The sequence below is a fragment of the Cyrtonyx montezumae genome, unplaced genomic scaffold, assembly GCF_038088225.1.
Source record: "Cyrtonyx montezumae isolate F1298 unplaced genomic scaffold, pur_monq_1.0 scaffold_3, whole genome shotgun sequence".
In the NCBI taxonomy this organism is placed as follows: domain Eukaryota; kingdom Metazoa; phylum Chordata; class Aves; order Galliformes; family Odontophoridae; genus Cyrtonyx; species Cyrtonyx montezumae.
This window is the reverse complement of record NW_027072034.1, coordinates 87,569,276-87,595,718: the sequence shown is the minus strand read 5'-3', so window position 1 is coordinate 87,595,718 and position 26,443 is coordinate 87,569,276. Positions and strand designations below refer to the sequence as shown.

At 41.6% G+C, this 26,443-nt stretch overlaps 1 protein-coding gene across 6 annotated transcripts in view; it reads left to right on the top strand.

The window, feature by feature from the left end:
* Positions 1–9,519: 9,519 nt before the first annotated feature.
* RIMKLB (ribosomal modification protein rimK like family member B) overlaps positions 9,520–26,443 on the top strand; it is a 50,294-nt gene continuing 33,370 nt past the window's right edge. For 3 of the 6 annotated variants that reach the window (XM_065742292.1, XM_065742290.1, XM_065742291.1), the window contains exon 1: positions 15,297–16,189. In XM_065742292.1, coding sequence (XP_065598364.1) covers positions 16,015–16,189 — 175 coding nt within the window. In that variant the 5' untranslated portion in view covers positions 15,297–16,014. Of the gene's footprint in view, positions 9,558–11,168; positions 11,193–14,699; positions 14,760–15,296; positions 16,190–26,443 lie in introns of those variants that run through there. The other 3 variants (XM_065742287.1, XM_065742289.1, XM_065742288.1) reach the window with 3 other exon arrangements.

Genomic DNA, 26,443 nt, shown 5'->3' with positions numbered 1-26,443 from the left:
ACCATTCTTGGTAGTTTGCACAGCAATAGTGTGCAAACACAGCTCTTCAAATCAGAATTTCTTAGGAGCTGTAACAGGGAAGGCAACATTAAAATGCAGAAACATTTAAAAGGTCAAACAAGGTGAACTGCAAAGCTTATTGAAGTTACTTCCATTGTACTCTGAAGGGTGCCTTTGAGCAGCAGTGAGGTATCTCTGAGGCTACTGGTGACAGTAAACATGTTGGCAGCATCTGGCTGCCGCAGCTTTGTTGCCATCTGGAGTTTGGCAAGAAAGGTGAGCCCTTTTTGTTGGGCACCACAGGGAATGCAGACAATGTCTCCACAGCACCAACTACAAGCACTGAACCATTACTCATTGTTGTGCTTCTCCTCTTCCTCTTTCATTTTTTCTCTATGCTTCTCCATATGTTCTTTAATTGCTGGACAGATTTTTCTGTTTCCACACAGCTTCCCTTCTCCCCTCAGTATCTTTCTCTCCATCACTCTCCATCCTCTCTCCTCTGGTGGACTTCTTCTTGCTGCTCCAGACCCAGCTCAGTGTCAGGGCTCCGCTGGTACCTTGCCCAGACTGGTTATCTGGGGATTGCAGGGCTGCAGTACAGCACTTTCAAAGGAAGTGGGGCTGACACGCAGCTGAATTACAGCTCAGGAGTACAAGAGTGCCTCTCCAGCTGATGAAGGCTCCCCACTTGCAACCTGCTGGAGAACCCCCCCTTCGAAATGAATTCCTTTCCCATGCTTGCCCCTCTGACTCCTGCTGGCTGCCTGTCCAACCACCCCCCCTCCCCTCCATCCGGCATTGTGCTGCACCAGCTGCCGTTTCCAGCCACGCTGACCCAGTTCTGCCTCCCTGCAAGACTATTCCATCCCCATAATGCCAGCTGCAAGGAGAGCAGGGAAAAGGGATCCTGCACTGCAGGTAGCCCTGTGGCACTACATCTATCATGGTGCACACCCTGTCAAGGGGAGAGAGCCAGAGCTGACATACTTGTGGCTGCCACCCTTCATCTTCTCCAGTGACTTTCTGCAGAGCACACAAGTTACATGAAGAAACTGCTCTCCACAAATGAAAAAAAAAATACAAAAACATTTCCTGTAACACTGACTCATCAGTTCTGGACACAGAATTGCTGGGCACTGAAGGAAAACACCAAAATCACTGGAAGAAACAGCATGCTCTTAAGACTGATAAACATCTCTCCTTCAGGCTGAATGTACCAAAGTGCCTGCAAGGTATAGCCACCCTGTGGCTGCATCATAACCTTCCCAACAGGCAGTGAAATTGCAAGTCATCACTGCAACAGCATTCATCAAAAGAAAATGGGGAAAGAGACACAGAAAAGGGCAGAATAGAAAGAGGGAAAGGATCTGGATATAAACAAAGGGGAAAAGAAAGGGAAAAAAAAACCCCACAAACTTCCTCAAGGTGGTAGAAGAAAAATATATACAGTGAGAAAAACAGCTGGGGAAGAGGAGCCAGGTAGATTAATAGAAGAGACAGAGGGGAGAGGGGAAGCGTTTTCCTTCCGAATTATCATATCCTTCAAGGATTACCTTTTCCCCTTTGTTCAGCTCCTCAGTGCTGTTCCCTGTTTCTATGCAGTGTAACTGCACTCAGTAAGGAGAGATGTATTGCTGCCTTTTAGAGCTGGTTATGCAGCAGGGCTTGAAGCCGTACCAGCTGTTGTGCATCCGCCCCTTTGTTTCCGTGTATAACTGCCTGTATGAGCTGCTTTGTGTATTTCTGATCAGACCGTGTCCAGAAGGAGGGCAGCAAAAGCCCCTGCCCTTTCCATTACCCATCACCGTGATGCATGCTTTCCCCCCCCCCCCCCTCCAGTTCCGAACGGCTGCTTCCCGGCAGGAATCCCGCAGTCCCCTCAGCACTGCTCTTCAGGCTTCTCCAGTCCTGCTTTCAGGCTCCGGGGCACAACGGCGCTCCCACTCCTCCTTTAGGAAGAACTGTACCATGACTTGGACAGTCCATCTCTTGCCCTTTATTTTACCTCAGCGCTCACACTGCAGAAATTCTTTTCCGCCTGGTCAGCCTGCTCGCTCCCTCCCTACCGCTAAGTGAGGAAACAGATAAAGCGTAAGAAATAGGGACAAACGAGAAGCTCCAGTATATCGATCCCCACCCGTCGGCGCCTCTGCCGCGTAAGCATTTTCTGAGCTCAGACAGCGATCCTTTACACGACGGGAAGATGGTGGAGCAAAGCGGAAGACCGCAGACCGACCTCTACCGCCGCCAGCTCCAGCCGGCTGCTGAGCGAGCTAACAACGGAGAGACCGCGCGTAGGGGCGGTCCGCAGTCGTACGCAACCACACGCCTCCATACACTCGCGCCAGGCCAAATATGCGCGCGCGTGCCCCGCTGGCGGTGCGGTGCGTGCCGCATATGTAGTCTCGAGGCCCGTGGAGCGGTGGCTGCCTGAAGTTCGGTGCACGCATCGCGCGGCTCTTGCTGTCGGCATCTCAGTCTTTCCGGCTTGCCGCCCGCTTTGCTTGCTTGCTTGTTTGTCTGCCTGCTTGCCGCCCGCTTTTGTTTGCTGGCCGTGGCTGCTACGGGAAGAAATGCTGCTCAGTCGCTGGGAGCACTGCGCGGAACAAGGTGTGGTACGGCCAACGGGGAACGACAACCTGTTGGGAGCGTGGGCCTCGGTGGGGGGGCGGTGGACGGGACGTGCTGCGTGGCAAGGGTGGGTTTGGTGCGATGAGGGTGGGTCAGTGCGCAAATCTGGATGCCTTGCCCTTCAAGGGATTGTGTGGTGCTGTTTGTCACAAACACAGAGGTTGGAGCTGGCAGCAGCTGGATGCATCGTGAGCCTGGAGCTTATGGCACGCTCCTCCCTGTGTGCTCCCCTGGCTGTAAGCTCTCTGTTTCTGCTGTCATACAGCAGCTTATTCAGAACAAGAACTAATATAATAGTTGGAACCAAAACGAAACTGTAGTTTGGTGAAATTCAAGATTATTTTGCACGATTTTGTATATTCTTATTTTACCTAGTATGCAACAAGGATTATACAGCTATTTTTTCATTGAAAGACTGTCCAAAAATTGTTTCTCTCCATGGGAGTATCTGAGGCCATGTGTGAATCGAAGCATTCATGTATGAACAAAGGCATTTTTACCTTGCCTTATATTTTTTTATTTATTACTTATACATCCATGTGGGAAGCAGGAACACTGCTGTGAGATATGGCCAAATCTATAGCTATTGCTGACACTGGTGACATACAGGCTTAAGCAAATTGATATAGTTAGGTTTTGCAACTTTTGCAGGCTAATATTTTTTATATTTTTCTCATCACGATCTCATACACTCAGACACAATAAGGAACTTTCTGATGTTAGTAATGAAATAATGCCCTGCAGACCTGGGCTGTTTTGCATTTTTAGTAAACCCAGTGACAAAAGATGTTTCATGGAATCAACCGTGAAATTGGATTTTGCATACATTAAGGCTTTGGACTAGTTCTTCTCCATTTCAGAGTGCATGGGAACAATCTCAAAAGATGGGTGTCAGGAATGCTTAATGTTCGGTGGCATTCATTCTTTGCTGATTATTATCAGTTTATTTCCTGAAGAGTAAAACTAGGCAGTCTTCTGGACCATTGATGTTGAGGGCACAAGCAAATGTTTTCCTTCCTATATCAAACAGTGAGAACTTTGTCCTAAAAATAGGGACCTCACCTTCATTGACAAAAAAAAAAAAAGGGAGAAAAAAAAAAGTATAACATCTACATACACCTCAGCTGCAGTAACAACTGTTGAGGAAAAAAAACACCTCAACAGCTTCTGCAGCTGTGGGCATGTCTTGGGTGAGAATATTCTGAGCAGTAAATTGGTGCTTTCATCTGCAACAGCAAAAGAATTTGAGGACTCCCTCCAAAATGACTTAAGTTTCTAGATGATGGGAAATTATTCTAGAGAGGTGTTAACTGACCTCTTTAAACTGACACTATCAAACTCAAAGTTTCTGCCTGAGTTCAATGTACTACAACTACAGTATATCAAGAATAAAGATAATTAATGGCTACATTTTGCATGCAAGAGAGCTGAGAAGGCAAATATTAGTCAGTGGAATAAATTCTTGCTAATAATCTTTAGATCCATATGAAATATCCTGAACAATTTGAGATATAGATCAAATGTTTTAGCATCACCAAGATGAGTGTCTTTCCTGTACTTGGGGAACAACTTTCTTTCAGATGCCTTATAACCAAACTCATATTTCTATATACTAAAATCTACATTATAGAATTTCCCAGCTGTGCAGTTCTTTCTACAAACTTCTAATTATGTTTGGGATACAGAGGCACCTGCCTTAAAGGTTTTCTGCTTACGTGAATATAAAAGAAAAAAATCTGCTATGTATGTTATACATCACTATAGTTAAAGCTAGTGAACGCTGATGTGCACATTCTCTTCTTGCTTAATATTGTCTTTAAAACAGCAAACATTAATCTAGAAGAATTCTTATTCTGAAATGTCTGCTAAACACGTCTTGGTTACACACATCTTCAGTATAGCAGTAATACCACAGTAGACTTCTGTTAGTAAATTCCATGTGTAAATAAACCTTTGCACCTCACAACATGAAACTGGAGCTTTTGAAAATGTGAACTTGAAGTACGTGTGAACTCTATTCCAGAAAGCTTAGAATACAGTAAATCTGCCAAATAATATGTTGTTTTGCTAATATAAAAGTAAAAAGAAATAAAGTATTGTCTAGCATTTTTGCGTTATATTTATTTATGTTTATTTACCTCAGTGGGATTTGCCTACAATTACCTCCTTCTCTCAAGGAGTTTTCTTTGGTGTTTAGATGAGTATTATTGTGTTTTTCCTGTACTGTTGGGCAGAGTCAGGCAGATGGGAACCTGGAATTCAGAAGTGGTCTCTGGCTTGCAGCCACAGACTATTTAGGAGCCAGAAACATTGGCAAACCACCTAAGCACGGAGCGGGAAAGTGCTTGTGCTTCAGGTGATGTTCTGAGTAAATGGGGATGCTGGCCACCAACATCATCCACGAGGTAGCCCTTCCCATAGCCTACTTACTAGGCAGAAAGTTTTCAGAAGAGGTGCCTGAATCATGCCTGCAGTTTGGGGAGTTGAACTGGCGTGTCTGCAGAACCAAATGAACAGTCATACCCTTCAGTAATGGCAGTCTTAAAAATGCTCAGTGATGTTTGTGTTGGTGAGTTGTAACTATCAGCCATAACACTGTAGCAGGTGTAACAAAATAGGAAGGTATGATACTATGGTACATCATTCTGCAGTATGACTGAATGGATGTTGCATCAGATTTTAGGACATACTGTCATAGAGATATATACACCAATACTGCGGAAATCAATCCCACTGTGTCAGTTAAATATATAGGATACTGCAAAGAGGTTTGGATGGCACATCTTTATTCTGTAACTGCAGGTTTTACAGCCTGCTTGAAACAATTCTGGATGCATCAAGTGTAGATGAATTTCACTGGGGGCACATGGAGTATATATGTGTCTGCCTTTCAGCTGGTAGAATTAAAGTGGTTGTGGTTAATTCTTAAAAGGGAGAGGAGGGTAGGTTGTTTGCTTGCTAGATTATTAGAATGAGTGTTAGGTAACATCAAATTTGACCAAGTGGGTATGTCCCATATTTGAAAGGTTGGGAGTGTTACACACTATTAAACAATATATATGTTGTTTCCCTTAGACACAGATGTTGTGTGCTTTGTCCAGACATTATTAAGTTAGATGAATAAGAATTTCCTACAGGACAAGATGAAGAAATTAAGTTGAATATGTCTTGTTTGTGTGTTGAAGCCTAGTGAGGGTGCATCTCGATTATTTTGTCCATTCTTGGCCTTCTCAATATGAGAAGCAAAGGATCCACTTTAGATATGGTGGATAAGGACTTGGACCATCACATATGTGCAGATTCTACAAGAACTGGGACTGCTCAGTCTGGAGGAGTGGAGGAAACTCAGGGGATCTCATCACTATGTCTAAATACGTGAACAGAGGGAGTGAAGATGGTGAAAGCAGATTGCTTGGTGGTATTCAGTGAGCAGTCTATTCTTTGGGCACAAATAGAAATATGAGAAACTCCATTTAAAAGTTGTTGATTTTTTTTTTCGTAATTATTTTTAATGTGAGGGAGGGTGGCTAAATCCTAGAGATTGTGGAGCATCTATCCTTGGAGATGCTCAAAATGCAACTGGCATGAGTCTGGACATCCAGCTCTGGCTGACCCTAGTAGGGGCAAGGGGCTTCCAGAGATGCCTGCCATCTTCAGTTCCATGGTTTTGTGGTGATGGATGGAATGGAGACCACTGTGTCATAGTCTGCTGTGTGCAATTTGTGCACACACAGCACATGTCAAATGAATTAATTACATAGTTGAGAAATTCTTGGGACTATTCTGTCAACAGTTGCGGTGACTAGGCACTCAGTTGTACTGGGGTTGTAAGATGTGAGAGTTTCATACAGGGAGTATTTTGGTCATGCCATTCCTGAGAAGGAAGTAAGATCATTAGCAGATGTAAGGTAGAAGTTAGGGGATTTTCAGTGTGTACTGCTATGTGAAAGTGTAAATTCAATTCTGCATGAAAGTATAGGAGACAGGGAAGAGAAAGGGTCATTAATGCATCGGGTATGCTGTGTCAAGAGTGTGTTTGGCATGCATTTGGGGGGCAGCATGCTGTCATGGTGAAGCATACCTAATATGTGCTAGTATGTCTTGTAATGTGGTATGGAGGAAGCTGAGTAGGTGTGCTACAGAAACTGATAAGGTGCTTGTTAACACACTGAATATATCATACTAATTTGTTGCCAGCAGTTATTATTTTAGAAAAATGATGGCAATATGAAATGATGCAGCCCACGTGACATACTGATTGTGTCAAACATAGTGATTGTAAGTAGTGTGTGGAATATGTCACACTTGTCTGCTGTATGAAGGACATGAAGGTTTTGGCTCTATGTGCCACGTGAAGCAGCAGCCACAAAAAGCGCAAGTCATAATGCGTTTTGTCATGCCACCTGACGTTTGCCACTTAACCTGCACCGTACTGCCAGAACCCCGAAGTGGCAGGGTGGCAGTGGCACATCGGCTCTAGGAGCAAGCAGCCGGAGCCGTGGAACGCAGCAGCCTGGCTTTTCCTCGTATAGCTGCGGGAGAAGCTGGGCAAAGCCGCGCCACTACTGCCTGCGCCCGTTTTGCCTGAGGCGCAACGCTGCGAGCACGGTTTAACCGTGCTTCTGGCCTGGGGTAGACGTAAGCTTACCAACAGGGAGATGGCCACCGCCTGCCCAAGGCAGCCAGCTGGGGGCCGCCTCGAGGCGCCGCAGGCGTTGCCCTTCGGCGGGGCGGGGAGAAGGCCACGCTGTGTGGGTGCGGCAGCCGCAGTGGCGGCCGTAGTGCCTGAGGGGAGCGCGCGGCCTGTCTTTATTGCCTCGCCCGCCTCCTCTCGGCGCCCTGCCTCGCGCCCTCTTCTCCGCTCGTCTCCACCGTACTCGCTCATTAGCGCCGTCGCCGTTTCCATTCCTCCATCGGTCGGGCGGCAGGAGAGAGCACGGGCGGCGGCGGCGGCGGCGGCGCCCACTCTTTTATCGGGGCGGCGGTGGTGGCGGTGCGGGAAACAGCCAGCCCGGGGAGGAGGGAGGACGAGGAGGTGGAGGGCGGAGGCTTAGCCCACTCCCCTTTAGGACCGCGCCGCTGAGTGACTGCTGGCCGCAAGGAGGGGGAGGAAGGGGCGAGTCTCGCTCTGCCGCCTGCTTGCCTGGGCCTCAGTCCGGCCCTGCGGGCGGCGCTGAAGCGGGCGTCGGTGAAGCGTCCGGGCGGGCTGTGTGAGCCCGAGTTCTGCTGCACCCGGGGTGGGTGAGATGGGCTGAGCGGATGTGAGCCCGGGGGTGGGGTCCTCTGTGCCTGGGGGTTGGGATCGTTCCGCCCCGCTTCTTCTCTCAGCGCGGTGCCTGTGGTGATTTTGCATCCCCGGTTGCTGAGGCGGCCAGCGCTGCGACGCACCCGCGCCTTCCAATCGCGCCCATGCGGGCAAGCCAGCCGAGACGCAGGGTTGGTGGCTTCTGGACACAGTTTCTTAGAGAAAAAATAGGGTGGGCAGCTGTTACCCAGCTGTGAGGCGGCGCGGGTCCCGCTGCCTGCGCTTTCTGTAGTCGGATCGAGCTCTGCTTGTATGTGTTGGGGTAGGTCTCCTCGCGTCTTGCCTTCCTCTCTGTGCTTGCACGTCTTGGGCGTGCGCACACGCGCTAGTGTGTGTGTATGCAGCCGCTGAGGTGGGCTGGGAACGCTCCCGTGTGCCTGAATGCAAAAATCTGCGTTTGTTGGGGACAGTTTTTCACGTGATTTAGGTTTGAGTGAGTGTGTGTTTGTCGTTGAGACTTAAAATGAAATCTTTACAACTAGGTTTCTTCTGGTTTTTTTTTTGTTTTTGTTTTTTTTTTAATTTCTCCTAATGTTTAAAGAGCTAGCTGCATGTTGTTGGCTTGGCGGATCAGGATCTCCATCTTCAGTGTGCGATTGTTATGCTTTAATTAACTCAATCATTTAAACAAGCTTCTGATTTTTTTTTTTTTTTTTTGTGTACCACTGTTTATAAACGACTCATCCTGTTGGAGAGGGGGATCTGATGTATAGGATTATGCCTCTGGTCCGTAATGTACTTTTCTGCAGTCTTCATAGTTGAATTCTAAATGCTCTTATTGGGGGAGTGTCTGAAGAGTCACACAAATAAGCATGAAAGCTTTTCTTAGATTTTAAAACAATTCTGAATGTTTTGTGAGTAGATATAAATGTACCTTTCCTTTAAATAAGTACACATTCATCAATAAGTGAACAAACACGAAGTTTCTGTTATTTTTTAAATGCTTTTTTGTTTTCCTTCCCTCTTAAAATGGATGTCTGTGATACTGTATTTTTGGATATTGTTTAAAGTTGCACGTTTTGCCTAAGTGGTTCATCACATCTTTTTCTTTTGATTCTGCTTGTTGTTTTGCATAACACCTTTTCTTCCTTTGAAATTTGTATACTATGTCTTTGTATGTTTGCTTATGTCTAATAGGGATGTTTCTTTTTCTTCCCTAGGTGTTGGTGTCTTCAGACTAATTTAGAGGTTTAGTTCTGAGAAAGTTGAGCCACAAGGATTACATACAAAACTACTGCTCGCCACCAGTATTCTTTTTCCTCTTTCCTATTCCTCTTCTCCCATTGGGGAGTACAGCTTGGGAATTTACCCCCTCACCCCCACAGAAATCTGTCTTGGTCCTTAAGGATCAGCTAGACACAGTACCAGGAGAACGTTATTCCTTATTTGCTGCGGGAGCTTTATTTGTACATTTGGAGTGCAGTGTAGGGAGGCGTCCAGGAGACTTCCTCGCCCTCCTTTTTTGAGTAATAGGGGATTCAGGAAAAGGGGTGCTTACGGATACACGTGACCTGGTTAAAGGAGTCAAGACTGAAGCAGCACTTAACACTGAAGGAAGCACCCACCTATCTTTTCGCATCTTTTTTTTGTCTTCTGCTACTTCCTCACCCAATTTCGGGTAAGTCTTTTCAGTCCATTCATTGATGCAGTGCATGTCTCCCTTCCCCCACCACAGACACTAGGAGAAGCATGCATAGACTGAGAGTAGGGTGGGGGAAGGGAGGAGGGAGAACAGGCTTTCATACACAGATCAGGAGGAGAGAAGTGTGTGAAACCACACTGCAGATAAACCTGGATGGATGTGGAAGAACCTCTCTTTCAGAAAAACATCTAATGTGGGAGGAAACGTATGTTTTATTTGTGTGGGTGTGCACACACACGGTGAAGGGGGGTGAAAAATCTGTGAGCCTGTTGTAGACAAAAAGAAAAAAAAGAGGAAAAAACACTGAGATTGAAATGGAGAGATAGCTGATCTTGATTTGACCAGCTGATGTTGCCTTGTGTGATATAGAGGAAGAGGGTAGATTATTCCTTGGAGATTAGGACCCGGGGTGTGTGAATGAGGGATGTTACCACCTACTTGGAAACGTTAACATGTGAGGAAAGGCTGGTGGTGTGGGTTCCCACGTTTTAAAATGCAGTTGTGCCTAGGATAGCTATCTAGCATCTTTAACATTACTCAGTGCAAAGGTAGGGAAGAGTTGGTGAATGCCATCGTAAGGGATGCATTTGCTAGTCAACGGGAGTGGAGGGGTTGTACTGGAAAAAGAACAAGATTAATTCATTTCTATATCCTATATCTCTTGCAGTCTACAGTTCTTGCATGGGAAGGTGGGTAAATATTGGTCTGTGATTTCAGGGAGGTGTGTTTGACTTTTACCTGCTTACAGTGACTTTAAATTTTAGGGTACTTGTACAGAGGGTGGATGATAACACAGCAGGGCTTGATGAGTTGTACTGCAGCTGCTCAATATATTACATAAAATGCATTTAAATAAATATTCTAGCTTTTCAGGTTTTTCGCCTTTAAAAATCAACTCTCACCAAATATGCTCAATTATGTGACAGTTTTAAGAAAACTGGTCTCTGGTAGGCAGGAGAGGAATTTTTCTTGAGGTGTCCTTAATCGGAGGAGCAGTGTCAGGAATGATTTATGGGTGTTATTTTGTTTTATTTTATTTTTTAAATAAAGCAATTTTAGAAGTGGTTTAAGCTGTCAATTTTATCTCTTTATAATTCAACTACAAATATTAAGTGTTTATTTATATAATTGGTATTCTGGTGTCTGTGTGGGGAACAGAATTAATTGTTCTTTATGCTTGAAAGAGATGTGAACCAGTTTTAGACCAGCTATGGGTGTTTGGAATAATGCTTTATTCTCCTCACTAGAGTGAGACAGATGTCTATGGCATGTGCAGCATATGACCCATCATACAACTCTTAGTTAACTGATCTATACAACTCACAGCAAAAGTAATGCCTCCTATTTCTTTCCACGGAAACTCCAACAGATACAAAGAGTGCAATAACAGAGAAGAAAAAATAGAGAAAATTCTCAGCTACAAAACACTATTTTTCTATATTGTCACCATAATTAGTTATGCATTTTCAGCAGTGATGTACAGGAGCCTTCATGTAGCAGTCATAAAAACCTGCACTGGTGGAGATTACTGGCTGTTGCCACTGCTGAAGCCCACTGCCTCACCGTACTAGCATCCACTCTTTGGTCTCCAGAAACATTCAGCAAGCAACAGTGAGTGTCTGTGTGTGTAATTTTTTTCCACGAGGAAGAATTCAGTGCTACACCTTTGCTTTATACGCGCTTCCATGTCAGATGTCATTTAATCAGAGTTGTTCAGCTGCCATCTATTGCACAGCAACAAAATGCAATGGAATATTTGTGGGAAGATTTGACCTCTACTACCATACCACCACCATCTGCCTCTGACACTGTGAGTCAATGTAATAAAACAGGAGGCATTACTTTCAGAATAGTTCTAGTTATATCTAACATTTCCATTGCAATTCTGCCTTGAGGAACCATCATTAATGTAGCTTAGACGTATCCATTGAATGTGCTTAGACCTTCATCATCTTAAGGTGTAGCCTCCTAAACAGGATTCTAGAAGCTGCTGTAATGGTAGAGAAAATCAGTTTATTGGAAGTATGTGCAGTTTCAAGCCTTAGCTTAATTGTGATGAAAAGTAAAGCAAAATTCCCTTTTCCAACTCAAATAATGCTGTTCTGTAGAGGAAAAAAAACCCACCAACAGTGAGATGTGCATTAATAATAAAAGATGAGTGACTGGAGTTAATTTTTTCCTTTTTCTCTATTTCCCATGGCAATCATGACTCATTTTTTTCTCTTCACAATTTCTTGAGATTTTTATTGTGATCTAAGATGTAGGGATTAGGCATGCCTAGTGGTGTGCTAAAACTAAGATTAAGTTTTACCTTTCTAACTGCTGAAACCTCTAATCACTGTTAGGTGAACAGCGCTGTGCTGTAACTGAAGCCTAGAGTCTCAGACAAGGACTAAAAAAGAGGTGATTTTGGGAGGGAATGACGACAATTACTATCCTAATAACTTGTTTCTCAGATCTCAGTATGGGCAATAGGAGAGAGCTACATCAAATCACAAGTTAAGAAGTTGAGATAGATAGTGCTAGATCATATTGATTTCTAAAACTGCAAAACACTTGTAATTGTATTTGTAATTCCTGTAGGGAAGAAACAACCTAAGTTTATTAATATAGAAACGTACTGAGTATCTGCGTTTTGAATAGGAAGGATATAGAACAATCTTTTTGTGTACTAGATGCCTTGTATATCACACATTTATCAATAATGCATAAATATATTAGTATATCCTAACAGTTGATTCCTTGTTTCAGCTTAGGGGAAAAAATGTCATGATCAGTAAGAAACTCATCCATGTTTTCTCCTTTAGCTTTTTGGTGTTGAAGCCAGGACAAGGAGTAAATGGATAAGGGAGCCCAAGTCTGTAATTCCCAGAAACAGGTCTTTAAATATATCTGTGTGAAGATGAGACTGTTTCAAGGGAAAGAGTGGTTTCCAGCTTTTCAGGTCTGTCTGGACAGCTGATATGATTGGACGAATTCCTTGTTATGCCAGTATTATATATTCTGCTAAGATGCAAAGTAGAAAAGAAGCACAGTGACTACTTTTGTTACAGCAGCTGTGGAAGTTATGTTATAGATTCAAGGAATGCAGGAGGAAATGTTTGCATATGATAGGTAAGGGAAGAAACTGCTATGTGAATGCGAAAATGAACTTAGCTTAAGCAATACAGCAATGCCACAGCTTGAAATTTAGGTTCCATCAGTTCACTTCATACGCTGCTAAAAATCAGTTCCACGCAGCATCTCTCTGAAGTAGTTGCAGCAGTAGCTGCTTGGCTAGTCTGAGATTTGGTTTGCTTTCTATTGTAGAACTTAGATGCAACTGTTTTGCTCCTAATCTGTTTTATGCAGTTAAGTCTGTTTTTTTTCTTCTTGTTCTTTTCATTTACTAAATCTATTAGTTACTGAAATATAATGTAAATTGACCTTAGTAGCGTTAAAGAAAAACAGCATTTGAATTGTTCATCTTATAGAAGGCATTTAAGCATCTGATCTTCCCTTTATATGTATTATACTTTGCAATTGATGTTCACATGGATTAGAAAATGTCATGAGTACCCAGCATTATATCAGATGCATCTTTTAGTTTGAAATTGGTAGAGTTGGTTATCATGGAGAAATACATGTCCAGATCAAGAGTTTCTGACTATAAAGCAAGATTTCTTCTTACAGGCTATTTTCTTAAAAATGTGGTGGTGATTTTTATGAGGTTTAAGCCAATACAATAAATTGAAGATTTTGTGTTTCATAAGACTTCTACAAGATCGAAGTAGAGATTATAAGGACAGGCTGAAATTAGAAGATAGAGACCATTTTTAGGAACAGAATGTTAGAGTAGTGAGGATTATTATCGTAATCCTTCTCCCTTGCTCCCTCCTTTTTTCTGCTTTTGTTTTATTCTTCCCTCTCCGTTTTTATTTTCATCCCTCTCCGTTTTCTTTCCTCCCTTCCTCCCCGTTCCCCCTTTTTGCTTTTCCTCTTGCCTCTCATCTGCCCTCTCCTTTTTTCCTCTTATATCCCTCCTGCCTGCCCTCCCTGTTTTCTTCTCTCATCCACCCTTCTAGCTTTTTTACTTTCATCATCTCCCTTCCCTCTCCCCCTCCTTCCCTTCCCTCTTGCCCTCCCTGTCCCCCCTTTCTGTGTGAAGGACACATAGATGTGACCATGTAGAAGAGACTTAAGAAAAATGAGAGAAAATCCCTGTTGGCAATGAAATCAAGGTTTGATAGCTAAATGGGGAGAATGTTGTTGAGGAAATACTTTTACCAATTTTAGTATCAGTACTAAGAGCAAAAAAGAAAGGGAGAAAAAGCACCCACAAATAGACTTGAATATCTGTTACGGTTTCTGTTGTTTTTTTTTTTTAATCATCAGGAAGTCTGTCTATTTATTTATTTATTTTTACAATGAGTTATGCTATCCTGCTAGACAGCGCACTCTTCAAAAGAGAGATGGTAGGTTGTGTTGTTTTGTCAGTCTCAGATGCAAAAATAAAATAAGGGTAGAAGCCTTCTGAACTGTGTTGTAATGGTGCAATTTCTGAAAAACGTAGATAATCTTAATTCTTACCTGAGGATGTAGTGCCTGAAAGTTTCCTGTAAACTACTGTATGGAGAAAACTGTTGAGCAAGCTAGAAGTGGGGCAGGATTTGTCAGTTGTCTGCTGTTGCAAGACCAAGCCTCATCTTGCCTTTTTCACTTTCAATTGCTTTGAAGGAAAAACAAAACAAACAAACCGATACAAAACATACACTTTATAGTCTACTCCCTCTTGTGCCCTTTTCCTTGGAAGGAGCAAATACTCCTTATCCTGCTGTCATTTGAGCATCTTGCTCTCAAGGACTGGTCTGCATCTGTGATTGCTTTTGACTAGCTTCTGCTTTCTTTCAGTCTGTGTAGTAAGAGCTTTAGTCCTTGGCCTTATTTTTATTTCTAATTCAGCAAAGCTGTGGAAAACTTGTCATGGAGTCTCCAAAGTTTGCTTTTTGCCATTATGATTCTTGGTATTAGGAATAAAAGTGATCACTTAAAACTTTCTTTTTTTTTCTTTGTTGTTATTTAAGAAATAGGTTTATTCTTATGATTACAAAATAACTCTTTTGCCTTAATACTTGCTTCAGAAACTTCATGCATGACCAATAGAAAAGATACCTAATGGAAGTTCTTTCAACTATTAAGGTAGTTATACACCTGAGGTCTTGTATCTTCTAATACTGTGTCCTCTCATTAGGACTACCAGGTAGACTACCTGTTTTGGTCCCACAGTTCAGTTCTGTTTAAAAGTCAGGGAAATTGCATTAGTGAAAACAAACCTTTTATACCTCTTCATTTAACAGGAAGATTTAAAATTTTAAAACAGCTGTGGTTTTCTCCAGAATTCTATTTCTTTATGCCATGATGCTTCCTGGTGGTTTTGTTATTTGTTTGTTTAATGCAAATAATTGGTTTTTTTTTTTTGTCAATTAATATATCTTTAGCTGTTATACAGCTCTTAAAATATTTTCAAATATAGTAAAAATGCAGTCCAAGTCCCCTGTCAAGGGAAGCACTACCTTGCTTTTATAACCTCTAACACCATTGAAGTTCTCTAATATGAAGCATTCTTTGTATATTTGGTGTTGAATTTGTATGTGTTGTTTATGTGTAAAGGTTATTTTCTTTTTTACAATCCTTATTTTTCTGTAGGCTACATATATTAGTGTTTAATATTCTTAACATTACATTGATGCTCCTAGTTCCATTGGTTCTCCAATAATGTTCTGGATACGTGCTCTGGATAATGTCAAATACATTTCACAGTAGATGTGAAGTACTTGTAAGGGTGAATTGGTCTTAAAATAATACTATGGAAGATTGTTTTAGGGCCTTTTTGTCTGGGATATTTTCCTATTATAAAGATCTGGTGTAATCTGTCTTCTGTATACTGTAAAAGGATTCATCAATTCTGTCACAGGTGTTTTAACAGTACTTCGTTCAGGAAAGCAGCTGAGCTACTTACAATTGTTGCGAATTACCCTAAATATTAAGATGGAATTCTGTCCTTCAAAGATGGCCATTCAAAATGTTTTCATTCCTCTTATTACTGTCATGAAAGAAGAATGGTATTGCTGCTATCAGTAATTATGTTAAATGTATATTTATACTGTGGATGAAACTAGGGTAGGAGCTGAGATTAGCATTTAGTAAGTAGCACTGAATATAAATGGATTTATTTCTGTTGTTACTCACTTATAGATTAGACATAGACATTACTTTCCCACTTGCAACCCACAGGTTGAAAGTCTTGAAAAGGACTGACTTGTACAAAGGCAGTAGAACTCAGGACAGTAGGGAATGTGAACATAGGAGCCTGTGTACTCTAACAGTCTCATCTTTTCCACCATCTAGAAGTTCCATTGAAAAGAAACCTTGAAGGTTGCAAGAAGAGTTCAAGATGTGCAGTTCAGTTGCTCCCAGGTTGTGGTTCTTAACAGACCGTCGCATCAGAGAAGATTACCCTCAGCAGGAGATCCTCAGAGCATTGAAGGCCAAGTGCTGTGAAGAAGAGCTGGATTTCCGGGCCTTGCTGATGGATGAAGTGGTGCTGACAATTGAGGATGGAAATCTCGGTGAGGATAAGCTAAGGCTGGGAATGTATTGAAAGGGTACTTGTAAAAAGATCGTAAAATGGAATGTGTACTTTCTGATAATGAATTCCATGTGTGCCAGACTACGTATAAATCATCTAAATAATACAGATGCACAGGATACCATATTCTTCAGCATTTACTGTGATAATAAATTAATATATTTATTAACTTAGCCTGTTTGCTTTAGAAATACTTTTGCCTTCCCTCTGTAGAACAGAGAAAATGGTTGCTTTAGCTTAATGATTCCTGGATATGGTCTGTAGGACTTTCAAATTAAGACAGAATTACTGAGCTTTATTTTTGTGTAGATACTTAAATTTTATGGATCATATTTTAAGAGTTTTAGGTAACTTTTTTCTTCTGTTTATGTTCTGGCTCCAAGAAACCAAACATTTGAAATAAAAGGAATTTTCAGTGGACAGTACAAATTGTTAGAGAACTAGAAGTAGTAATGTGACTTAACCAAGCATGCTACTTTGCAGGTGTGTATTTAGAAAAATAGCCTGAAATACACAGAATGCGCCGCAGAATAATTTGAACTATTATTTCAACTTACAGTGTTTTAAGCTAAATTGTAACACTTCTGTTTTGCTATTAGCTTATTTCTTCTGTTGTAATTAAAAAAGAAAAGCAAAACATCAAGGTGTGTTAGAAGTATTAAGTAAAATGCTTCTTTTAGACAATGAGTTTATGTTAAAGGTAGAATATTAATGCTATTGTCAAACTGAGTAAAGCTGTTTTTTTACAGCTTTTTAGTTTGGATTTCCTATAGGAAAGAGAATGTGGTGATTTTTTTGTATCCATGTCTCTTCCTATTCCTCTTTACTGTGTATCACTCGGAGGGAGGAAAGAGTTACGTTCCTGCAAGTTGTGTTAGAATTATTCTGTGTAGGAAGAAAATATGCAGGTACTCAGCTGTGAAGAAGAGGTTGCCACATTACTGTATGCCTTGTTCCTTGTTGAGGAATCTTTATAGGAGGGAAATCTTAAATTGGCTCTTGGGAAGAACTTCGGTCAGCATTTGTACTGTCACATGAATCAATCAAACATACAACAGAAATGCTTGGAAGAGTGGGATTTTTGATTCTTCCATTACTAAACATTCATTATGTTAATTTGCATATTGTTATTTTTGTTAATTTATTTTTTATTGTGAAATGTCTGTGATTTTTATCAGACTTGAAATTCTGCAGAATATCTTCACATCAGAGAAATTTGTCAGAAAGTCTGAATGTATTTTTGCCTAGAGTATGCTGTTCATTGGGCAGTATGTTAAGGCAGTCATCCAGAAATGTGGCTGCAGTCTTTTAAGACTCATAACAGATCCTTCAGCTTTTCCGTATTGTTTTTTATATCCTGTCCTCTGCCTGTATTGGGGGAATTAAATATGTCAAGCATGAACTGTGGGCCTTTCTGCTCTCTTCCATGTAATGTTGCAAGAAGAAAAGATAAAGTATGCAAGCTGGAGTTGCTGAGAAACATATAGTACAAGAATGAGAAAAGTTAAAGAAATGACTTGAAAGAGAATGCAGAAAAAGGAAATTATTTTCATTCAGAGTGTTCATTCAAAACTGTGTAAGTAAATAACTTTTTTCAAAAGGAGTGAGATAATGCAGAAAAATTGTGGGTAGAAATTTCCTTATATTTGATCTGAACTGGCTTATTGTGGAGTTGTTTTGTTGCTTTTTTTTTTTCCTGCTCAAGAGAGATGAAAAATCATGCCCCTTAATTTTCCAGTTTTCTTTTTCCCAGTGTTTGTCCACAACTATACATGCAGATTTCTGCTTGAGGACACATGCAGATGTTTTGTGTTTCATTTTCTTCATTAAACTGCTCTGTTGGCCTAGAATAAATGGTGTCTTGTAACAAAGTTGAGGTAGAGCATTCTGCACCCTTTTTGTTAACTTTTGTTATGAGGGATTCAGATTGAGCAAAATTTCATGTAACATTGAGAACCTGATGATGAGGCTGTTCCTTCAGTGGGTAATACCTGCTTTTGCTTCTAGTTTTCTTGTTACTTCTGTTGAAAGCATGGCACTAGAGGACTCAGACTTAAAGAATAATCAATACATGTGGAGGAAGTCTTCTACTTTGCCCTTGTGAGGTCCCATCTGAAGTACTGTGTTGAGGTCTGGTTGCCCCCAGTGCAGGAACGATGTAGAGCAGTTGGAGAGGGTCCAGAGGAGGGCCGTGAAGATGATCTGGAATATCTCCCCTACAAAGATGGGCTGAGGGATCTGGGCTTGTTCAGCCTTGAGAAGAAAAGGCTGTGAGGAGACCTCATTGCAGCTTTCCAGTATTTAAAATGGGATTATAAACAGGAAAGGAATCAGCTTTTTACTCAAGTAGGTAGTGATAGGACAAGAAGGAATGGTTTTAAGTTCGAGGAGGGAAGGTTTAGACTGGATGTCAGGGGGAAGTTCTTTACAGAGGGTGGTGAGGTGCTTTAACCAGCTGTCCAAAGAGGTGGTGGATGCGCCATCCCTGGAGGTATCCAAGACCAGGTTGGATAGAGCACTGGGTAACCTGGTCTATATTATCAGACCTGGAAATTGATAACCCTGCTTGTCACAGAGGGGTTGGAACTTGGAGTCTCTTACAACCCAAGCCATTCTATGATTCAGGCCTAGGCAGTCTAAATTACTGTCATTTAGACTCAGTACAGTAGCACCTTTACTGCACACAGTCATCCATTCTAGCAGGCCAGTGTTTGCTAGTTTCCATATAAACAGCTCTGTCTCAGCATTCAGCTCTCTTTCTTGATGTCCAGTTCACAAAAGCTAACGTCTGTGATTCTGAGAGTCTATGAAGTAATAGATTTTCACATTCACAGAACTGTGATTTGGACCTTTAAAATGTCTGCAATTTCTTAATTGTTAAAAGAATGTTAACTTTCCAAAGACGAGTTGAAAACAAAAGGATGTCATTTACTTTAGCACATTTTTTGTAAAAAATATTACCAGTGATATTTTTGTGTAGTCTTGCTGACTGTTGTAATAATGGATATAGAGACCAAAAATTCAGCATAGTATTTTAATAAGATTGAAATGCTTTGCCTCATAGAGGGAATGTGGTAAAGACACTTCTTAACTTATGAAGGGTTAGTGGAACAGTGGGATGTGTTGAGACTAAAACCTGGTGCTTGTATTGATTAGGTAGTGTATGCTTTGACAGTAGAGTTTGTTGATGTAAATATCACTGACGCCCAGAGCTGAATACGGGTCTGTAAAACTTAAGCAACTTTGTGACTCTTCCAGAACCTGTGTATGTCAGAGAATGGTCAAATTTACCATGTATCCAGTCCAGTAAGTGATCACAGCAGTAGTGACTGGGTCACTGCTTTACTGTATTGTGTTGATGGATACCCAAGCAAGCCAGCAGTGTAGGTTTAGTGTGCTCTGCTGGTTCCTTCTGCAGCTAGAAGCTGGTATTTTCCATCACCCCTAGTACCTCCCTGCTCTACTTCTGCTGGATACAGGGTCTTCTGGAGATCTGTGTCTAGTCTGCATGTTCCATGCCTCAGCGCAGCATGAATCCAAACATGAATACAAATGCAAGTGTAGAATTAGTTTCTCTGTTGTGTTCAGAAGGTCTTAAACTCTACCTTTTTTGGTAACAATTAAATTCAACAAATAGAAAAAAGAGCCAAAAGCTATCTTATCTCCTTGCCAGCTTACCCAAGCTGTGCAGTGTTACTTGTTTTGTATATCTCAAAGGCAGGAGCTGCAGAAATTTCCAGTTGCATAAAACAATGAATTTTTTCTTTAGGGCTGAACCTGTTGAAATGGTTATTGACTGAAATGCACAGCACTGTTGTGCAGGAAGGGGACAAAAATATGTGACTGGGCAAAAAAGGACAGTGATATAGCAGCTGTTTTGATTTAAAGTGGCTCAGGCTATCGTACAACCATAGCCTAAGTTTCTTAAGAGCTAAATTCTTGAAGCTAAGTCAGACTAATGATAATTCTACTGCTGAATGGAGCAGTCATTTCCCTCTCGTCTCTTTCAGGCTTTGCTGGTGCTTGTCTTGCCTGGGCTTCCTTTCATATAAGTTCATCTAACAAAAAAAAAAAAGGTTGACCCAATACTCTTATTCTTCTTTAGGATCTGGCATTTTTGGAAGTTGAGTGAACTAATCCAGTCAAACACTAGCAGCTCTGCTCAACTGATTAATAGTTTTCTGCTGGAACAGCTTGGTGCATTTTGTGGTAGCTGAATTGCTACCTCTAATGCAAACAGCAGAGAACGAGTCTGTTCTTTTAGGCAATGGCTGATATTTAGGTGAATATAATTAAACATTCAAAGCATACTTTAAAAGGTGAATTCTTTTATGGGCTGGATATTTGATAGTATCAACTTTAATTTTGTTTTGTGTTTGTTTCTTTGTTTGGTGTGCTTCTCTGAAGCATTTGCTGTTTACTGCTGTAAGGAAAACACTAGGTTATTAAATTAGGTGGCTAGTAGCCTAGTCTAGTTTAGCAATTCCTATATTACTTTGAAATAAATAGTAGGCAATTTGTCAAATTTAACGTGACATTTTCAGACACATCTGAAGTCCTGTTAAAGTGTGTAATTTTTAAATGCATATTTGTTTGCTAGGGTAGTGGTATCCACAGGCTTAGGGAATTCAGATCCAGACAGATGAAAGCCTGTGAACAGGAGTGAGTGGTGAATGGTGTTAAACCCAGCTGGCACCTGATCACACATGGTGTTCCCCAGATGTCAGTATTTGGGCCTTCCTGTTTAATACCATTATTGATCTCCTGCACCCTCAGTAATTTTGCAGATGACGCCAAGTTGGAAGGAATTGTCAGTCTGCCTGGGGTTGAGAAGGTCTTCCAGAGTGATCTGCACAGTCTGGATTGCTGATGGGATGAAATTCAACAAAACCAAGTGCTGGATTGTGCACTTTGTCCACAACAACACCTAAACAGTGCTGCAGGCTTGGGGCAGAGTGGCTGAAAGAGTGTGTGGAAGAGATGGACTGGAGAGTGTTGGTCAGTGCTTGACTAAACGTGAGCCAGCAGTGTGCCCAGGTAGCCAAGAAGGCCAATGGCATCCTCGCTGGTACGAGAAATAGTGTTGCCAGTGGGAGCAGGAAAGTGATCATCCCACTGTACTCATCTCTCATGAGGCTGAATCTTGAGTATTGTGTTCACTTTGGGCCTGTCACTACAAGAAAGGCCCTGGGGTATGTCCAAAGAAGGGCAACAAAACTGGTTAGGAGCACAAGTCCTATGTGGAATGGCTGAGAGAACTGGGATTGTTTAGTCTGGAGAAGGGCATCAGGTGAGACCTTATCACTCTATACAACTACCTGAAGGGAGGCTGTGGTGAGGTGGGGATTGGCCTCTTCTCCTGTATAACTTGCGATAGAACAAGAGGGAAAGGTTGCTGGTGTGCTGGTTTGGGTATTTGGATTTCCTGTATGGACCTGAAATCTTGCAGTATTAGTCAGCCATGTAGCTTAAGTCTTTAATCTTGCAAAATACATTTTTCATTTCATGCTGCCTATTTTTCATCCCTAATTTGGTTTTGATTTTTTTTCCCCCCACACTGGGTTAGATAGAATTGAAAAACAAGCATGGAGAAATAAGGACATTCAAAAGATTTCTGCAAAGTATGTATGTAATAGAAAGCTGAGGAAAGAAGGGTAAGATACCTGAGTTTTCAGTGTAATGGTAAGAATAGCATTCTGTCAGGTAGATCAGTGGTAATGGCTTTTATGTCTACAAAATAGTTCTTATATTAAGGTATCAAGAGTCTTAATATTTATGAAGAATCTTTAAGTCACCTTGAAGACTGTCTTCTTTCACACAGTAGGAAACATAATCATGTCTTCTTCCTTCTGTCTGTTTCAGCAGTGCCCTGACACTTGGTAGTCCAACAGTGTACCTTACTGTAGGAGCTTTTCCTGCACTGTGCATCAAATACTGTGGGAGTGATGTAGAGGCAAGTGGCCTTGGCGAGGTGCCTTGCAGAGTTGGCCTGTTTCCTGCTATGAACAACAGACACAGCAACCATTACTTTCAATGCAGTTTTGAAGAAATTGGTTGGTAACCAGAGGTGGTCCATAAAAATGATCCAAGGAGTGAAACACCTCTCCTGTGATGAAAGGCTGAGAGAGCTGGGGCTATTAAGCCTGGAAAGGAGAAGGCTCTGAGGTGATCTGGCAGCAGCCTTTTAGTATATAAAGGAGAGCTATAAGAGAAGAAGGAAACAGACTCTTCATCAGGATCTGTTGTGATAGGACAAGGGGAAATGGTTTCAAACTAAAATGAGAGCACTGGATTGGATAAGGAGATTTTTATTATTTTACAGTAATGATAGTCACACACTGGAACAGGTTGCCCAGAGATGTAGTACATGCCCTGTTCCTAGAAACATTCAAGATCAGACTGGACAGGGCTATGAACAACCTAATCTAGCTGTAGAAGTCCCTGTTTATTGCAGAGAAGTTGGTTTTTATAACCTCTTAAAGGGTCCCTTCCTACTCAAATGGTCCTATGATTATTCCATTATGGGAGTTCTTTTTGTTTGGTTCTTTTGATAGAATATATTTCAGTGCTCTCAAGTATTTCACATTTTCTGAGGAGCCACGCAGGGCATATTTCATGGTAAAGAGCATCCTCAGCTAAGTACGTGTGTTTGTATCTTTTTATATATAAACATTTATATATGTAAAAAAACATATGAGGCCCATGCTGTCACACCAGAAAACCAAGAGCATCTTGATCTGCTCATCCATGTGAATCAAAATATTATGACCAGAGAACTCTGTACAGAGCTGAATATCAGTTTCTATGCATGGGAAACAGTGGTGGGAACATTGAAATACCGCAAAGTTTGTGCCAGGTGGATCCCACAGATGCTCACACGGAAACAGAAAAAACACCATATGCAAGTTTGTCGGGACCTGTTGAACCAATATGAGGCTAAAGGTGACTGTTTTCTAAGATCACACCATAACCGGTGATGAGATGTGCTGCCACCACTATGAGCTGGAATCAACACTGCAGTCTGTGGAGTGGTGACAAGTGAATTCCTCATGGAACAAAGAAGTTCAAAATGCAGCCCTTAGTGAGTAGAATGATGTGCACTGTCTTTAGTGGTGGGAAAGTGGTGAGTGATCTTTCTGGATTTCCTGGAACCTGGACAGACTGTCAACTGTGACCTCTGCATCACGATACCGACTAAGCTGAAGGCTCCAAGCTCCTGAGTCAGGCCGGAGAAGAAAACAACAGGAGAGTTTCAGTGCCCATACCAGTTTGAAGATTGCAGAGCACACTGTCAATCCTGGCTGGACTGTCCATACCCACCACACAGTCTGGATTTGGTGCCTTCGACTTCCGTCAGTTTGGGCTGATGAAAGATGGCCTGCATCAGCAGCACTTTACTAACGATGATGCCATCATAGCAGCTGTGAAACAGTGGGTCACCTCCACTAGTGAATATTTTTATGAGTGTGGCATGCAGGCTCTTGTTCGAGGCTGGCAAAAATGCGTAGCTACCAGTGGGGGCTATGTTGAAAAATAGAGTTTTGAAGCTGAGAATTTGCTATATGAGATAGTGTTATTGTGGTCTTTATATCTGTTGTGGTTTCTTTGGAAATAAACAGGAGGTGTTACTTTGAGAGTGACTCGTGTGTTCATGTGTGCATTACTTTGGAATACTAACACTGGTATTGGTATTGGACAGTGTGTTCATGGTTGAGGAACCGACAACACGGATCCACAGAATTAATTATATTCGTAGTTCTATGGCCAGTCAGGATGCTGTGGTTTGAGTGGAAAATTTTTTTTAGTGTGAAGCAAAACGAGTTCACTAGTACAACTGAATAAGTCTGATGAGGCAGAAGCAGTCAGTTTTTACCGTCTTGAAATTTATTTTTATAGAAGTTCCATGATTTCCTGCACCAAACCTGTGTCTTTCAGATCGCTTATAGTAAGTACATCCATCCTAATCAGATCATGTTGTGCTTAGTGTTGCTGAGGAGTGCATTTCATTCCTATAGCATACCTTTACCTTCTCAACAAAGAAGGTTTTTGTTAATAGCAAAATACTGCATTTCATATTCTTCTGCTAGTGATGCCATGTGTTGCCGTTTCCCCGACTCAGATGTTATTTGTAGATATAATCTGTACTGGGATTAAAATTTTACGTATCTTTTGCATGGGTTGTCTATTGCTGTATCTGCTCATTGCCAGTGCAACAGGCTGTGGTACTTTTACGTTAAAAATTCATTAAAAAGTTGAAGTAGCTCTTACTTCACAAAACCAGGCTCAAACTCAACTCAGGACCTAAAAGGGACTAATTGTTTCATTGGCGGCCTCATGTGTTTATTTGTATGTTTCTTTGATGGAGAATATTGTTGGATGACAGTTTATGCCAGGAAGAAGGAATAGTGGTGAGAATTACATGTATAAAAATTACATTTATTTTTTTTTCTCCTTTATAGCTTAACTCTAGAAGTTCCACTTTTTTTTTTTTATCTTCCCTTTCTAAGTTTGGCTTCCGGACAGACTTTACCTGTACCTGTGACTGAATTTCTTAAATTGCTTTCTAAATTTCATTGTGGTCAGGAAGTCAGGCTGTGTCTTTTCTTCCCTAACATCATAGCTGTAAAGGCACTTTCAGCATGGAGATTTTTTTTTTTTTCTTTTTAAGTCAGATAGGATTGAAAGAAAGGACATTTCCCATTTACCCACAAATCTAGTCTGAGCTGTGAATGAGTGCATTGTGGATTGTATGTCTTACTCTCTCAGCCGCCTAAAAGCCCAGGCAAATCATGGGAGATTGCTATGGAGAATCGTAGAATAATAGAGATTTTAGTTGAAAAAATTGTCAGTACCAACCTGTTGCTCAAACAGAGATCAATTTGAAAGTTAAATCCAGCTTTAACATTTCATTAGATTCCACAGGGCATATCCAGACAGCTTTTGAAAATCTCAAAAAGCTCCAAAAATGAAGATGCCATAACCACTCTGGCAGTCTACTCCAATTACTATCCTCACAGAAGAAAAAAGTAGTGTAATATGCAGTCAGAAGTGTATCTGCATGTTGCATCTCTCGACTAGCCTATTGGGTAATTCAGAGCAAAGCTGCATGTGTGTGATACACTTCTTTGCGTGGAGTACAAACCCTTCTCCTCACCTTCAGAGCCTGTCTTTCTGTGGGAGTGTTTATCCATTTGCTACAGCACTCCAGACATGCCAACTATTCAGTCATATTTTGATGCCTCTCAGTGAGATCGTACCTTTTCCTCTGCGTTTGGCCTTCCTCCTTTTACTCCACACTGAACAAATGCATGAACCAGTGCCTAAGATGAGCTTTTGCTTGCATTGCTTTCACAGGGAAAGTTCCCTTGGGTGGGTATACTCTGCAACTCTGTGTCTGCTTCTCCTCAGACTGGTCACTGTTGCACAGTCATACTGGTTTAAATCCCTTCTCATTAATGACATCAAGTGTGTTGACAAGGATAGTCATAGTCTAGCCCTACTTTTCAGAGGGATTTTCTCTCTTCAGCAGTTTCCATTCTTCAGAAAGTATCTTGGGATGATAAAAGCCTCTTCAGCTTGAGCTTTCCTTAGTTCAGGTTCTCCTTTGGTCCTATAACCAGTGCCCATATAAATAAATGAGCAGAAAGTTACAGTAGCCCAAAGGCTGAATTAATCTTAGGAATTTCATCACAGCCTTGCAGATGACAAGCCCCTTGCAGAGCTTGGTCTGCAGAAGAGAGTTTGCAACTTTAGTCACCTGTTGTTTCCACTGGGTTATACTGCGTGAGTCAGGCTTGGCTGTATTTGCTGTCATTCCTGAGAGAACTTGTTCTTTCTCACCTGTAACTAAGAGAGACTGTAAGATCTATTTGCAGTCTCTTGGAAGTTTGTTGGAGGCTTCCTCAGGCACTGTAGCATTGCAAATGCATGTAGGATTGTTGCAGTATTCAGAATGGTTACTTTCTGCGTGAGAGATCCAGAATAGATTCCCCAGAGAGCTGCCAATGAATAGAGATTACTTGTTGGAGTTGTGGTGTAAATACAGGTGGAAAAGCAGATAGAAGTTACATAATATAATGACTGGATATTTTTGAGATATCCTATTTACATTTGTTTTTCTGTCAGTCTCCCCAGGATCATTCTGGTCGAAGAATGAAATGGTTCTCTATTCAGTTCTTCTTACCTTCTTGGGACTAAGGGTTAGGCAGAATTCTGAAAGTAGATGCTTGGAGCT